The sequence below is a fragment of the Giraffa tippelskirchi genome, chromosome 12 (genome assembly GCF_054371585.1).
Source record: "Giraffa tippelskirchi isolate mGirTip1 chromosome 12, T2T-mGirTip1v1.2.pri, whole genome shotgun sequence".
NCBI classification, from domain to species: Eukaryota; Metazoa; Chordata; class Mammalia; order Artiodactyla; family Giraffidae; genus Giraffa; species Giraffa tippelskirchi.
In genome coordinates this window covers 101390796-101405736 of record NC_137286.1, presented here as the reverse complement: position 1 = coordinate 101405736, position 14941 = coordinate 101390796, and the positions used below count along the sequence as shown (strand labels likewise).

Genomic DNA, 14941 nt, shown 5'->3' with positions numbered 1-14941 from the left:
GTGACTACTGAGTCCTACAAAATAAGACAAATGCTCCCTAGAAAACTTACATACAAGAAATAAAGTAGCCAACTGGAATGGAAGTCCCACTCTTGGGACCCTCCAGCTGAGAATGTAGACCATGGACAGCACCTGCACCCTTGCACTCACTCTCGGACAATCTTGTCGCTTCTCTTCATAACTGACTGTCTTCCCTGCAGCTACTCTGACCAGCTGTCCTGCACCCCCTCCACCCGCACACGGGACCCCGTCTCCTCTTGCCTACACGGGGACACTGCTCCAGCATGGTCCCTTTCTCCCCTGCACCATCACCCTGCCACTTCCTTCTGTAGCACTCGCATCAGCACACAAACATCTCTAAACAAATTCTGACTCCATGTCTTCCCCAACTACTACTCAATTTCTGTGCTCAACAACACTTGTTGAAAGAACTGCAAGTACTCATTGATTCCAATTCCTCTCTTCCCATTCTCTGAACCCACCCGCCATTCCACCAAAATCACTCATCAGGGTCACCAATGAGCTCCACGCTGCTAAATCCAATCCAATTCTCAATCCTTATCTTACTTAACCTACATGCAGCATTTGATAAAGTTGCTTAGAATCTTCAAACTTCAATGTCTTCTAAAAAAAAATAAGGATGATATTAATAGTACCTATTTTAGAGGGTGGCTGTTGAAGATTAAGAAATAAACCATGTAAGAGTTTATCAGCACAGTATCTGGTTCACAGTTAAAAACTCAATAAATGTCAGTTATTGTAGTTAATCAGCACTGCTAGCTACATTCTACCATAGTCTGTATACTCCATACTCCAGAAACAGAATTCTGGGAGAGACTAAGATTCCAGAATGTTTAGAAGTGAGTATAATCTCAACCTGCCCATCATATTAGGCAATAACCTATTCCACCATATAAAGAATGACCTTAAATTTCTTTCTTAAAACGCCTTACTTGCTGATGATTCCCAAGTAACTAACTACTAATCCCAATCACTCTTAAAACTCTGGCTCTCACTTTCAATTCCTATTCAACAGCTTTGTTAGATGTTTATCTAATTTTTCTCTCATTCTCTAAAGCCCATTAATCACCATATCCAGCCAATCCTAGCTCACTGACAGCTCTCACACCACTTCACAAGACTGCAAGCTCAGGAAGGCTGCACCCCGCACACCCCTACAGTAGGACTGGCACCCAGCAGAGCGCCAGCATCCTAGGGGAGGCTTTCCACAATGTCTGGGTTATTTCTCTTATTAGTGCCACTTCAGGGATTTGAGCCTGGCCTACACTGCAGGCATATTCTTTGCCATCTGAGCCACCAGGGAAGCCCCTAACATAGATGTTGGATAGATCAATAGTAGTGTTTTTTTTCTTCCTAAGACTTCAAAACAATTTTACAAAACAATCTCATCATGATATACATTTTAAAGAGGTAAAAACTGAGGCCAGTAGAAGTGAAATTAACGTGGAGGACCATTCCATTAGTGGTGGACTGATACAGAAACTTGCTCTCCCACCTCCCAACCCCGGGGAAGTTTCCCAGAGCCTTGGTGAGACACCGTAAGGATGAGAAGGCAGGGTACTCTGTATCAGTACCCGACCTTGGCCATGACTGAGCTTCTTCCAGTGCAAACTGGGATTTTAATATGCGAGCAGTTACTTCATCTACTAGGGTATCCACAGAAAACATAAAGCAACGATTTTAATACAGAGTCAACAAGAATTTTCTCTTGGCTGAAATTCTACTGAATAGCACAAAGCTGATAAAAATCAGTCTTCCCACCTATCTGTATGCAGAAACACATTATGCCATTTCCCTTGGTTCCAGGTGAAACAGCATCAGAGAGCCTGTTAGGGTTATCTTTTTAAACCTGAATGGAAGAAACCAGATGATGCTTTTCAGGCTGGGGTATCCTATTGCTACCTCCCATCTCCATCTCTTCCAAGAGATGTCGCTTTAAAAGACCTAACACAATTATTTTTGAATTTGAATAAAAAATACTTCATTGAATATAATCTATGTCACAGACTTCTCCTATACAGAAAATCTTAATTTCATGGCCTTAGGTCTCACTGGGAAAGATCATTTCTAAATGGCCTCATTAAAGAAACTATGCTTGATAAACTTACACGGCAAATATTATAAAATAATGTAATTAACACACGATATATTTTAACTTGGGACACTAAGAATAATCTGGAAGCTCCATCTCTTTGGAGTTTAATTCTAATATTGCCAGTACTTCCCCTCATAATCCTACTTTTGTAGCTCAGTTTCCCCCATATTTAAAGGCAATAAATCTAATTCATTTTAAAAGGCTGCTTTGATTTATCCAAGCAGCTGCTAGTGATCTAAAATAGGATCATGATTAAACTCAGAGAACACCAACATATAAGGTACAACCTGGAACGATATGGCAAACTACCACCAGAGACCACCAGTGGTAACAGAAGCAGCTCTGTGTGAAAAGGACAGACCCACAAGCAGGGCTACCAAATTAGTGGCTAACGGCAAACATCAGATGCATCCTGGAAACACTTTGTACAGAACAAGGTAAATTGTATTTTTCAACTGGCCCACACTGCAATTTCAGTGTGGTGTTACCAGAGAGAAACTTTTTTAATTACATTATTTATTTCACTAAGCATTTTCAGTTTCTTTAAGCATCTTTAACTACTTCATTAAGCATTCTTCATTTTCCTTTTCTCCTACCCCCTCTAGTAAGAATTTAACCAAGTGCTTAACAGAATTATATATTATGCATTAGGATATATGGACACTTCTCAAAATATACCCACAAATATCACCAAGTATGTGTAGGAAAGTAACATGGCAGAGTGGATATAAACAACACTCCTAAAGTTGAAGAGATCTGGGTTCAAATCCTGGCTCTGCCACTTTCTTGTTCAGATGACTTTGGGAAAATAAAACTCTATAAGCTTCAATTTCCTCATCTCTAGATGGACTTCATAACAATAAATGAGCAATAGTAATATGGGTACACAATACAAGTAGCTATTTCATAGGATCACTGGAGGTTTAAATAAGAGAATGCTCGCAAAGCACAAAGTGGCTGATAACTAGTTATCTCATCCTTTTCCTGAAAATGATCACCCACTTCATGAGGCTTGGACATCTTAAAAAACCACATCCTCTCTGCCAGAGTTATTCAAATGTTTCAGAAAACTAAGGATTTATGTAGGATGTATAAGAAGGAAATAAAACTCCTTGAGGGATTTTATGACTGAGGCAGTATCATTTTTTAAATTCTGTTAGCTCTTACTATTTACATGAAAGAACACTGTAGCATTTTATTTCAGAGTTGATGATTCATTTTAATTATTACATGCCAGTTACTGTCTTAAACATTAAAATTTCTTAATTAATTTCATGAGGTAAACACCCCATTTTACAGAGAGTGAAGCTAAATGTTTAGAGGTTAAATAACTTGTACAAGGTTACAAACCAGGGAGGTGTCAGAAGTAGAATTCAAACTCAGATCTCATGGACTCCAGTGTCTTCCCACCACACCAAGAACATCTACGGGCTATAGTCACTTTCACTAGCTCTAGGTGGATATTTTACTACGTTTGTTTTATATGATCTATAGAAGAAATGAAATTGTAAAAGGAAAAAAAATATACAAATTCAATCTCCCGTCACTTTTAACCCTAATTCTATCAGCACATGGAAAAGGCAATGGCACCTCACTCCAGTACTCTTGCCTGGAAAATCCCAAGGACGGAGGAGCCTGGTAGGCTACAGTCCATGGGGTCGCTAAGAGTCGGACACGACTGAGCAACTCACCTTCACTTTTCACTTTCATGCACTGAAGAAGGAACTGGCAACCCACTCCAGTGTTCTTGCCTGGAGAGTGCCAGGGACAGGGGAGCCTGGTGGGCCGCTGTCTATGGGGTTGCACAGAATCGGACACGACTGAAGCGACTTAGCAGCTTAGCAGCTATCAGCACATGCACACATTCTGTGCTACAATGAAGTTTACTTCATTCTGCCTTACATAGATATTACTATGCTGATATTACTTGGTAAAGGATCTGTGGATTTGCTGATATAAAGATTTTAAAGTTTAAAACTCCTAATTCTATGATATTACTCATGGTATTAAATAGCATTCCTTCACTAGTAGAAGCCTGCTGTGTTGTTGGGTGATTTCCATCACTGTTGATGATATATATGGAAATGGAAATCTTTTTTCACCAGGCAATATACAGTTTTAGATTTGCTTTTATTAAGGATTTCTGATCCACAGAGAAAATATGTATAAACACAATGGCTACACACAAGGGAAACTTTTTTAAATTTAGTATGGAGGAAGGAGGTTTGGAGAAACATATTCTGGTCCATTCATCTTTCACTTTCATTAAGAATAAGGCTTAAAACACAAGTATAAAAATAAATTAGATCTGTGCTACAAGGCAGTTAAGGGAGGTCAAAGAAAAAGAAATAACTGGGTTGGTGTTTCTCTAATGAGAAGAAGTTTTCAGGAAAGTGTTCATCAATGGGAAAATGCCAGCCACACTTTTTATTCAGTTTGAGCCATAGATATTAGAGTTGTTATCTGTGGCCACTGCTTTCTGCAGTATATCACGGTGCTCTAGCAATTAATAACAGGTACTTCCTACACTGAAAGTTACTCCTAGAGCCAGATGGCTTCACTGGAAAACTCTACCAAACATTTAAACATAATTAATGCTAATCCATCTAAAACTCTTCCAGAAAACTGAAGAAGGGGGAACACTTCAAACTCATTTTATGAAGCCAGCATTACCCTAAAACCAAAGCTAGATTAGGACGTGACAAGAAAAGAAAACTATAAATCGATATCCTCAATGAATACAGAGGCAAAATTTCTCAACAGAATATTAGCAACGCAAATTCAACAACACATTAAAAGGATTATACACCATAACCAAGTAGGATTTATCCTTGGGATGCCAGGTTCAACACATACAAATAAATAAGCATGATCTCTCACATCAACAGAATAAAAGATAAAAATCATGTGATCATCTCAATAGATGAAGAAAAGCATTCAACAAAATACAACATCCTTTCATGAGAAAAACCCTCAACAAATTGAAGGAATATACCTCAACATGATAAAGGCCATGTACGACAACAGCTAAATTATACTCAACAGTGAAAAATTGAAAAGTTTCTCTTCTTAGATCAGGAACAAGACAAGAATGCCCTCACTCTCATCACTCTTATTCAACATAATACTGAAAGTTCTAGCTAGAGTAATTAGGCAAGACAAAGAAATAACAGGCATCCAAACTGGAACAGAATAAGCAAGTCATCATTATTTGCAACTGGTAAGATCTTAAATACAGGAAACCTTAAAGGCTCACCAGAAAACTACTGAAAACTAATCAATGAATTCAGTAGGATATGTGATCAACATACAAAACTCAGTTGTGCCTCAATATATTAACAACAAAACATCTGAAGAAGAAATAAAATTATCCCATTCACACTGGCATCAAAAACAATAAAATACTTAGAAAAGAATCATCTTGTGTTTTTATAATGGGAATCATAAAATTATCTCTAACTCAGTGGAAAAAATCCTGAAGGAATAAATTAACCACTTTTCACAGTTCTTTAAACGCTTTTCAGCAACAAGCTAAACACATGATTACAGCTACTAATCAAAAGGAAATTTTATTTTCTGTGATGCAACACTCAGACCACAATATGACTTCATAAAAAAAGGGACTGAAAGCCAGAAAGAACTTAACTCAGCTCCTGGTCTAGCCTAACTTACAGGTCAAGGTCTCCCAAGCCTCAGTTTCCTTACTTTGTAGAATTAATGAAGTTACTCGGTGTTGGCTGAATGCCTACTATGTGCCAAATGCTGTGTGAGCAGTAGAGTTTGCTATTTGTTATTTGTGTTGAGTAAATAAAGCCATGGTCCTTGCTCTTGGAAAACTCCTAGTCTTGTCAAGAGACAAAGAAATACAACATTAACTGGGATGAACACACTGTCATGCCTGGGCAAACCAGAAAAGGCTGCAAAGAGGAAAAACAGTTTAACTGAGACTTGAAGAACGAATGTGAACTGCTTATATGGGGATTATGGCTATTCCTTGAGGAAGAACAGACTGTGCAAAGACGGGAAGGTAGCAAAGAACAAGAAGAGAGAGGTTTAATATAGATGGTGCACAGGCTGAGCATCAAGGAGATAAACTTGGAGCCTTACTGCCACACTACTGATTCACCCTTCCACCTTAAAGGAAAGGTAAGGTTCCTTCTACACTAAGATTCTGGAAATCGGCTGTAGGCCCAACCAGATGGATCCAATTTGTCCACCATTTCATCTGAAGTTGTTAGTCTTTTAAAGCAAAAAAGCTTTGATGTTGACATTATGAAATCTAAAAAGAACTTGCTTAACTGATAAATTTATCAGTTAAACTAAACTTTAGGACCAGCAGTGGATTTCTACTGTTATGATTACAGTAGTAAAATATTTCAAAAGCAAGATATAATGACAAATGACATAGTTCTGTTCTTTATCAACTACAAACACTGTAGACACACGTGTGAAAATTATAAACAGCTACTAAATTTACATGCCGCCCCAAAGAGTTTTTCATACTTGGTTCAAATAAAGCTTTACTCTCTTCATTCTGAACATCAATTAACTCAACAAGTACCTAAGGAGAACAAACATAAAGTTCCACTTACCTGTGTTCTGCAGGTACAGGGGGCGGCCACACGGCAGGATCTCTAAACGGTTCATCTTGACAGGACACAGGGAAATCTGGGGGCCTGTCGATTTTAAAACTTTCCAAAGTACTGACAATACTTTTAACTTGTTCATATTCTTCCAATAATTCCTGCCGAACCTTTAAAAAAACATAGCCTTCATGCTACAAACTATTTATGTAAATTGCAAACAAACTGCCATAGAATGTTAGTTTTCTTAATGCCATTAAAAGTATGCAAAATGAGTCATTAAAACACAGTAAAAAACCCAAAGAACTATTTAAAGTAATATAGATAGGAGGGCAGGAATTGATTTGGAAAAAGACATATACCTTTTCTTAAGGCAAGTAGTTATGTATCTTTCACAAAGAAATTCTTTCTACCAAAGAATGTGATGACCATTAAGACAATTTAAAACAAGCAACTAAGTTATTAACTAGTAACCATTCCCAGAAATCTATAATGTTATGCTAAATTCTTTTAATATATTTGTAAATAACACCCTCAAAACTTGTCAGCCAAAATTTTCATCAGCATTTACTATCCCATTATCACAAGATATGAAATGCCTCTCATGGTCATCTAAAAGCCCTGAGTGGCATAATACTAAGAATTACCCATTTCCAGTTTAAGTTCTGCTTCATCAAAGTCTGAATTCTTTTGGTCTTGTTTAAAATCTTTAAAGTCCTGGCTAAAGTTTATTTTAAGCTCAAAGGCAAGATTTTTCCCATATTTAAAAAGCTTTACTGAGCACTATGTGGAAATTCTTATGTTTTCAAATGTTGAGGCCAAGCTAATTTTCAAAGGCAAACAGAAAACAGATTGAAAATTACATTCATAAGCTAATTTCAATAATTCTAATTTTTTAACCAGAAAGCACACTTTACTATAAAGCAGAGCATAAAAAGCTTTCCCATAACTTTATCTCAAATAACATATAAAAACATATAAACAAGTCACAGAACCAAAGAAAAATCTAAATTCACCCAATATATGCAATTATATGCTATACTGAGAGAAATGAAATTTCAGAACCTAATGGCAATAAACATAATAGAAGTACCAGAATAGAAACGATCACTATTTAACACAATTAAGAATATGTCAAAAATATTTCCATGCTGGATTAGTAAACAACTCTTGTCTGTGGCTAGGACACCAGAGAGAATTCAAAAATTTCAATTTGAGTTAAAACCAATATGTTGTTCTCACTCAACATAATTTGCTAACACTTAAGTTGGAAAATAAGCCAAATTTACCCTGAAAACTTAGTAAAACATCAATTTCTGACCAGTGGAAAACTTAAAAGAAACACTTGAAAGGCATTAGCACATAAATGAAACTTCAAAGAAATGGCTGACTTTGTACTTTTAATTTTAAAAGGATTTTAAGTTTTAAGAGTAAATGGGGAAATTGTAATTCAAGTTTTTATTAACTAATATTATAAAATCAAATTGTATAGTCAAGAGACACAATAAATATATTAGTGTTTTTTATTAGATTACTGACCCCTTTGTATTTGTAAAGACTCTTTCAAAAGAAGAGGAAACTTTCTTAAAGGAAAAGTTTTGTGAAATGGGTCAAAATTACATGTAAAAAATGAAAGGGGAAAGGCCAAGTGGAAATACCTCATTTCTACAACTTGTAATCACACACAATTAGTCAACTGAGGAGGAAAAAACAATTAGAATCAATTTGAATTAAACAGCTTTGAAATACATCTCAAAAATATTGAGTTGACCAAAAAGTTTGTTCTAAGTAAACCTAAAAGACATTATTTTTCATTTTCACCAAGGCTTTTATTGAACAATGTGTTCACTAACTGAACAAACTTTTTGGCCAACTCAATATATTATGAAAAAAATATACATACTAACTAGGAAAGACAGAAAAACTATACAGAGTACATTTTAAATATATTTCGGCATTCAGATAGAAGAGAACTAGTCACAAAATCTCAAACTGATTTTCCAACTCGAATCTTTCCAGTGTAGCAGACTGTTGTCCTCACCCACTGAACACTTCCATGTGCTCTTACCTGCTGCCATCTGCCTTTGACCGCTGGGTCTCTGACTGACTGGCAATGTCTCTGAATCTGCTGTATCACCCCCTGGTAATATACCATGGATGAGTCATAATTTCCAAGAAGTGCATATTCTCTTCCTTTCTTTGCATTGTCACAAATCTCAGCCAAATTCATCCTTCAGAGATCTAAACATAAAATATAATGGCTTTTTATTAAGTTTTCAGTACTGACTTTAAAGCATTTCTTATTACATTTTAAAAGATCTGCTTAAAACTACTTTGAAAGTCAAAATGTTTCTCTCATTCTTTGAGGTTATCTGAATGCATCTTATAATCATACTGAACAAAGTTCCCAATTTTGGAAATGCACAGATTACAAAAGAACACCCAAGGAGATAACTAGAGAAATGACACAGTTCTGCACTATCAATTTATGTTACAGCTACATAAATTGGACACCAGTTCTCCTTGCTCATTTATAATCACCACAAGCTGCAATAACAGTAAAGATCAACTTGCTTTATTTTAGCCGGTTTATTCTTGACAATGTAAAGTTAAACATATAAATAGCTCACATTTCCACCAATATCAATTAAAACTGCAAAAATTATTTTTCACTAAAACAATCTGGCCTCAAGAACAAAAATGGAATGACCTTTTTGACTTAAGGAACACATTTTAAAACTACAGCCTATAGTTGTCCATGCATCATTTACATACATTTAAGTGTTCCATACAACTTAAACCTAAGCAAAAACCTGTGAATTTAATTATCTGATGCTCCCCATCTGATAATCTTCTATGATCCTGCCATTATCTAGAGCTTTTTGCCTGTGTAAATCACTATCATTAATCTTCCCCTTCTACAAGAAGCTAGGAAAAATACCATCTGAACCTCTGGTTTCCACCAAAGCCCTCCAGCTCAATAATTCTGGCTTTTTTTCCAGGCTTCTCAACAGTCTCCCAAGATCATCCAAGGCTTCTAAGCAAAGATACTTTCCACTGAAAACTGTCCAGAGATCCAGAAGAATGACATCTTGGGAAGGAGTCCAAATTGACCTACTCTTACTTCCTGGAACAGTAAACCAAGAAATACACTTAGCAGAGAAAAATCATTTTGTCCCATGCTTTCCTGAGGGGATTAAATTTTGATGGGAGTAGCCTGGCTCTTCCTCTCTACCTCTTATCTGTTCTTAAGGGGCTCAGAACCTCTTCCTCAAAACTAACCACAACTACTTCTAGGCATTTTAGCTGACTCCAGTACATTCTTGAAAAGATTAAAGTCGTTTCTTTTTATGTGTTCTGCCATTTCAGTTGTCCCTTCTCCCAGCATACGTTCCTTGAAGGCAGCATTTATGTTACTTGAGAATCACACTGCAGCAAATAGTATACTACTCTCACATAGTAAGAAATTTCAACATTCAGTAGATCTACCCACAGCACAATCATGGAAAGCCCCTTCAAATTACAATTCTTCAAATGAGTCTTTAGACAAAAGCACTAATTCTGCTAATATATGCAGGCACACAAAGATGCACAATGGAAATATTTCCATGTAAAGCAGGGTCAGCAAACTTTTCCTGTGAAGGGCTAGAGTAAATATTTTTAGCTTTGAGGGGCAACAGGAAAAATTGAGGGTATTATGTAAGTAGTTATATAGACAAAAATGTCCACAATTTTTATCAACAAAATCCAAACTATTATAGTAGTAATCACTGAGTACAACTTTTTGCAGAACAGGGGATATGATTTCATGTAGTTGGGATTCAGAGTCAGTGTTTCCTATCATCAAGATCAACTGCAAATGTTCATATGTCATTACTGCTTTTTAATAAGATTTAAGCATTTCATGTTTAAAATTGTCTTGTTTACCAAGAGAGGTATTGTCACATACTGATATCAAATCACAAGCATATAATTTCAATCCAGCATATTTGCTGTTTGAAAAGCATTTGAAGGTTTTATTCTTCTCTTGATAAGTCATTACACTGCATATTAATCAATTCCAAACGAAGGTTAAGTGGAAGTATCTCCATTACACAGTTAAATGGATGTTGTAATATGGAAATTTCCTTGCACTTGCATCAAAGTAGTTTGAGCTCAAGTACACTGAAAATCTGGGTGGGAACAGAGATCTCACTTCTTTGCTTTAACACTGTCAGAACTTTGCTTCTGACAGTGTTGCTGCTGCTGCTGCTGCTAAGTCGCTTCAGTCATGCCCGACTCTGTGCGACCCCACAGACGGCAGCCCACCAGGCTCCGCCATCCCCAGGATTCTCCAGGCAAGAATATTGGAGTGGGTTGCCATTTCCTTCTCCAGTGCGTGAAAGGGAAAAGTGAAAGTGAAGTCACTCAGTCGTGTCCGACTCTTAGCGACCCCATGGACTACAGTCTACCAGGCTTCTCCGTCGATGGGATTTTCCAGGCAAGAATACTGGAGTGGGGTGCCAATGCCTTCTGACAGTGTAGAAAACTATATATTATAAAATAGCTCAGTACTACTTGTGATTCAAACATTAGCTGGCATCAAAATAACTAGTTTTGCACGTAAGCAGTCTGATCCTGAAATTTCCCTTTGAATTTATTAAAACATTATCAAGTCTGCAGCTAAACTGCTTTCCAAAGCTATTCAGTGTTCAGTAACAGTGAATGAGAACAGTTTCTCTCATTCAGAAAAATTTCAAATTAGCCCATAACTCAAGACTGCAATAGAACTTCACCACTACAAGCCACAGAACTGCTGTGTGGTAGGGAGACGTCCGAATATTCTGCTTCTGACAAAAATTCAAGGAACTGACAATGGCTAAGTCCTCAAGAGCAACACTCCTGCATCTTAAGACACTAATGGTTCCTTACCACATGATAGATTCAAATATTCTCTGCAAAATACCTGCTGATTATAAAAAAGTAAAGAACCATCAACTTTAACCACCTATGTTTTCACAGCTTTGTAAATTTGTTCATGTTAAGCCTTTTTCTCTTCTACACGTTGTTGGGTTTTTTTTTTTTTTTTTTTACCACCACTAGCTCCAACACATCAGATTCCACTTCAGGTTGCACAGAATAAGTGTATTCTCAACTTTTTAATAAATATCCCTGTCTGTAGCTATTCCATGAACACTATTCATTAAATGTATTTCTTCAGTAACTTCAAACTCAACATTGACTTTGCAAATAAACACTTGAGCTGTTTTGGTAACATCGGTCAATTCATCAAGAGCCAAGGAAAACCACTCAACATCATTTGCCTTGTTTTTTTAATTGACTGTTGTCCTCAACTATTCTAGCAATTGTTCTCACCAAAAGGCTAATAGTCTTAAACAAGTTTATTTTCTCCAGACACATTTCTTTGGCTGCTACAGTCAAATAAGATTTACTCAAGTCACCATCGGCAAATGACTTCCTTGTTTGGCCAACTAATGAGACACTCAAGAAACTTACTCTGGGTGCAGCTTGATTTTTGTTTTTTAATTTTGTAAAGAAATTCTGCTTGAAAAGATACTCCTTTTTAAGTTTTCTAACCACTGCTTTCCTATGAATTGGGACAACCACAATGAGTGATTCGTCTGGTAATATCAGTGTAAACTGTATTTCTTCAGCACAGCTGTAGAGTCATTGCATAATAATCACAATGCTTTGTCATCCTGTTCAATATTCCTCACTTCATAGTGCTTTAAAAGTATAAATACATCAAGTCCTTTTTTCTCATCTTTTCTGTTTTTAACATGACGGGAATCCGCTGATAATAAAGTAAAATGTCACAGTACAGGGATATGGAGGGCACCTGAGACACCGTGATGATAGTGCATAGTAAGCAGCAGTTTAAAGCCCTGAGACACCATCAAGTCGCTACTGGCACTCCTCAACTTTGTACAAAAGCATCCACAGACAATATGAAAACAAATGAGTGTGGTTGTGTTCCAATAAAACTTTATTTACAGACATTGATAACTGAATTTCATTTATTTTCACATGTCACGAAACATTATTCCTTGTTTGACTTCTTTAACTGTTAAAAAAAAAATGAAAAAACATTCTTAGTTCGTGTGTGTGTGTGTTAGTCTCTCAGTATGGTCCAACTCTTCGTGACCCCATGGACCATAGCCCACCGGGCTCCTCTGTCCACGGAATTCTCCAGGTAAGAACACTGGAGTGGGTTGCCATTCCCTTCTCCAGTGGATCTTCCTGACCCAGAGATCAAACCCAGGTTTCCTACTCTGCAGGCAGATTCTTTACCATCTGAGCCACCAGCTGTTCAAAAACAAGTTGCAGGCTAGATTTGGTCCCCAGATTGTAGTTTGCAAACTCCTGCTTTCAGCTTCTGTCTTAAGAGTCTAGGAAAATAAAGGCACATTAAACCCAAAAGAAGTAGAAGGAAGAACATAACACAGTTGAAAGCAAAAATCAATAAAATAGAAACAAGAAAAAAAATTTCAATGTAGTAAAAAGTTGGTTCTTTGAAGAGATTATTAAAAATGATTAAACCTCTAGCTATACAATCAAGAAAGGGAGAGAGAAAACACAAACTACCAAAATCAGGAATGAAGGAGGGGCCATCACTACAAACTGTAAAGTCACAACATACCAAAGGTATTTCTGGAGAAGAAATAATTAATCTGAATAGTCCTGTGTCAATCAATGAAATTCAATTTGTAGTTTAAAATCTTCCCACCAGAGGAAAAAAAAACCCAAAAAACAAAACCAACACTCCAAATCCAAAAGGCTTCTTGAGTGAATTCTTCCAAGTATTTAAGGAAAAAAAAAAAAAAAAAATTTCCAAACAAACTCTCTCAGAAAAAGAAACAGGTGGAAAAACTTCCAACTCATATTTTAAGGCCAGTGTTAGCCTGATACCAAAACCAGACATTATAAGAAAAGAAACTTACCTACCAGTATCCCTCAGGAACATAGATACAAAAATATTAAAATTTTAGCTAATCAAATCCAGTATATAAAAAGGATAATGCATTATGACCAAGTGGAGTTTATATAAAAAATTCAAGGTGGTATCTATTTAAAAAACCAATCAATTTTAAGAGACTAGAAATAAAACATGATCATCTGAACAGATGTAGAAAAAGTACTGGACAAAACTCAATACCATTCATGATAAGAACTCTTAGCAAACTGAGAATAGAAATTCCATCTAGTAAAGAGCAGCTATCATCAGACTGCTGCTGCTGCTCCCGCTAAGTGCTTCAGTCGTGGTCGACTCTGTGTGACCCCATAGACGGCAGCCCACCAGGCTCCCCCGTCCCTGGGATTCTCCAGGCAAGAATACTGGAGTGGGTTGCCATTTCCTTCTCCAACGCATGAAAGGGAAAAGTGAAAAGTGAAAGTGAAGTCACTCAGTCATGTCCGACTCTTTGAGACCCCACGGGCTGTAGCCTACCAGGCTCCTCCGTCCACGGGATCTCCTGGCAAGAGTACTGGAGTGGGTTGTCATTTCCTTCTCCCATCATCAGATTAACTGTGAAAAAACTGAATACTCTCTCCCAAAATCAAGAAAGAATAAGCAAGGCCAATGAATCTCCTCTCAACCCTTCCATTCAACATGAGAACTATAGGTTCTAATCAGTGCAACTAGCCAAGAAAAAAATAAAAGGGATACATATTAGAAAAGAGGAAGGAAAATTGCTCTTATTTACATACAATGTTAATTGTTAATGGAGAAAATCCTAGGGAATCCACAATAATTACTAGAACTAGTAAGTGAGTTTTGTAAAGTTGCAGGATACAAGGTTAATATTCAAAAATCAATCATGTTTCTACATATTAACAATAAAAAAAATTGAAAACTAAAGTCAAAACAGTAAAATCATTCAAAATACTAACTACTACAGGGATAAACGTAACAAAATATATGTAAGATCTGGGCACTGAGAAATTAAAGATGACCTAAATTAATAGATATACATACATGTGTGTATGTGCACATGCATTTATGAATTGAAACCCTCAATGTCAATTCTCTTGAAAGTGATCTACAGACTCAACAAAATCCCAATCAAGATCCAGCAGCCTTTCTTATAAAAACGGACAAGCTGATTCTAACACTTAGATGGAAATACAAAGGACATAGAACTGCTAAAACAGTTTTAAAAATTATAGTAAAGTAGGACAACTTATACTGATTGCAAGATTTATTATAAAATTAACAGGAATCAAGACGGCATGGGATTGGAAT

General features: G+C 36.6%; 1 protein-coding gene across 36 annotated transcripts in view; it reads right to left on the bottom strand.

Annotated features, from left to right (window-relative positions):
* KATNAL1 (katanin catalytic subunit A1 like 1) overlaps positions 1 to 14941 on the bottom strand; it is a 152235-nt gene that overhangs the window by 33786 nt on the left and 103508 nt on the right. For 27 of the 36 annotated variants that reach the window (XM_081549310.1, XM_081549309.1, XM_081549308.1 and 24 more), the window contains 2 exons: positions 8768 to 8940; positions 6709 to 6869 (listed from right to left, as the gene is read on the bottom strand). In XM_081549310.1, coding sequence (XP_081405436.1) covers positions 6709 to 6869; positions 8768 to 8929 — 323 coding nt within the window. In that variant the 5' untranslated portion in view covers positions 8930 to 8940. Of the gene's footprint in view, positions 1 to 656; positions 816 to 6708; positions 6870 to 8767; positions 8941 to 9640; positions 9827 to 12990; positions 13089 to 14941 lie in introns of those variants that run through there. The other 9 variants (XM_081549298.1, XM_081549321.1, XM_081549302.1 and 6 more) reach the window with 4 other exon arrangements.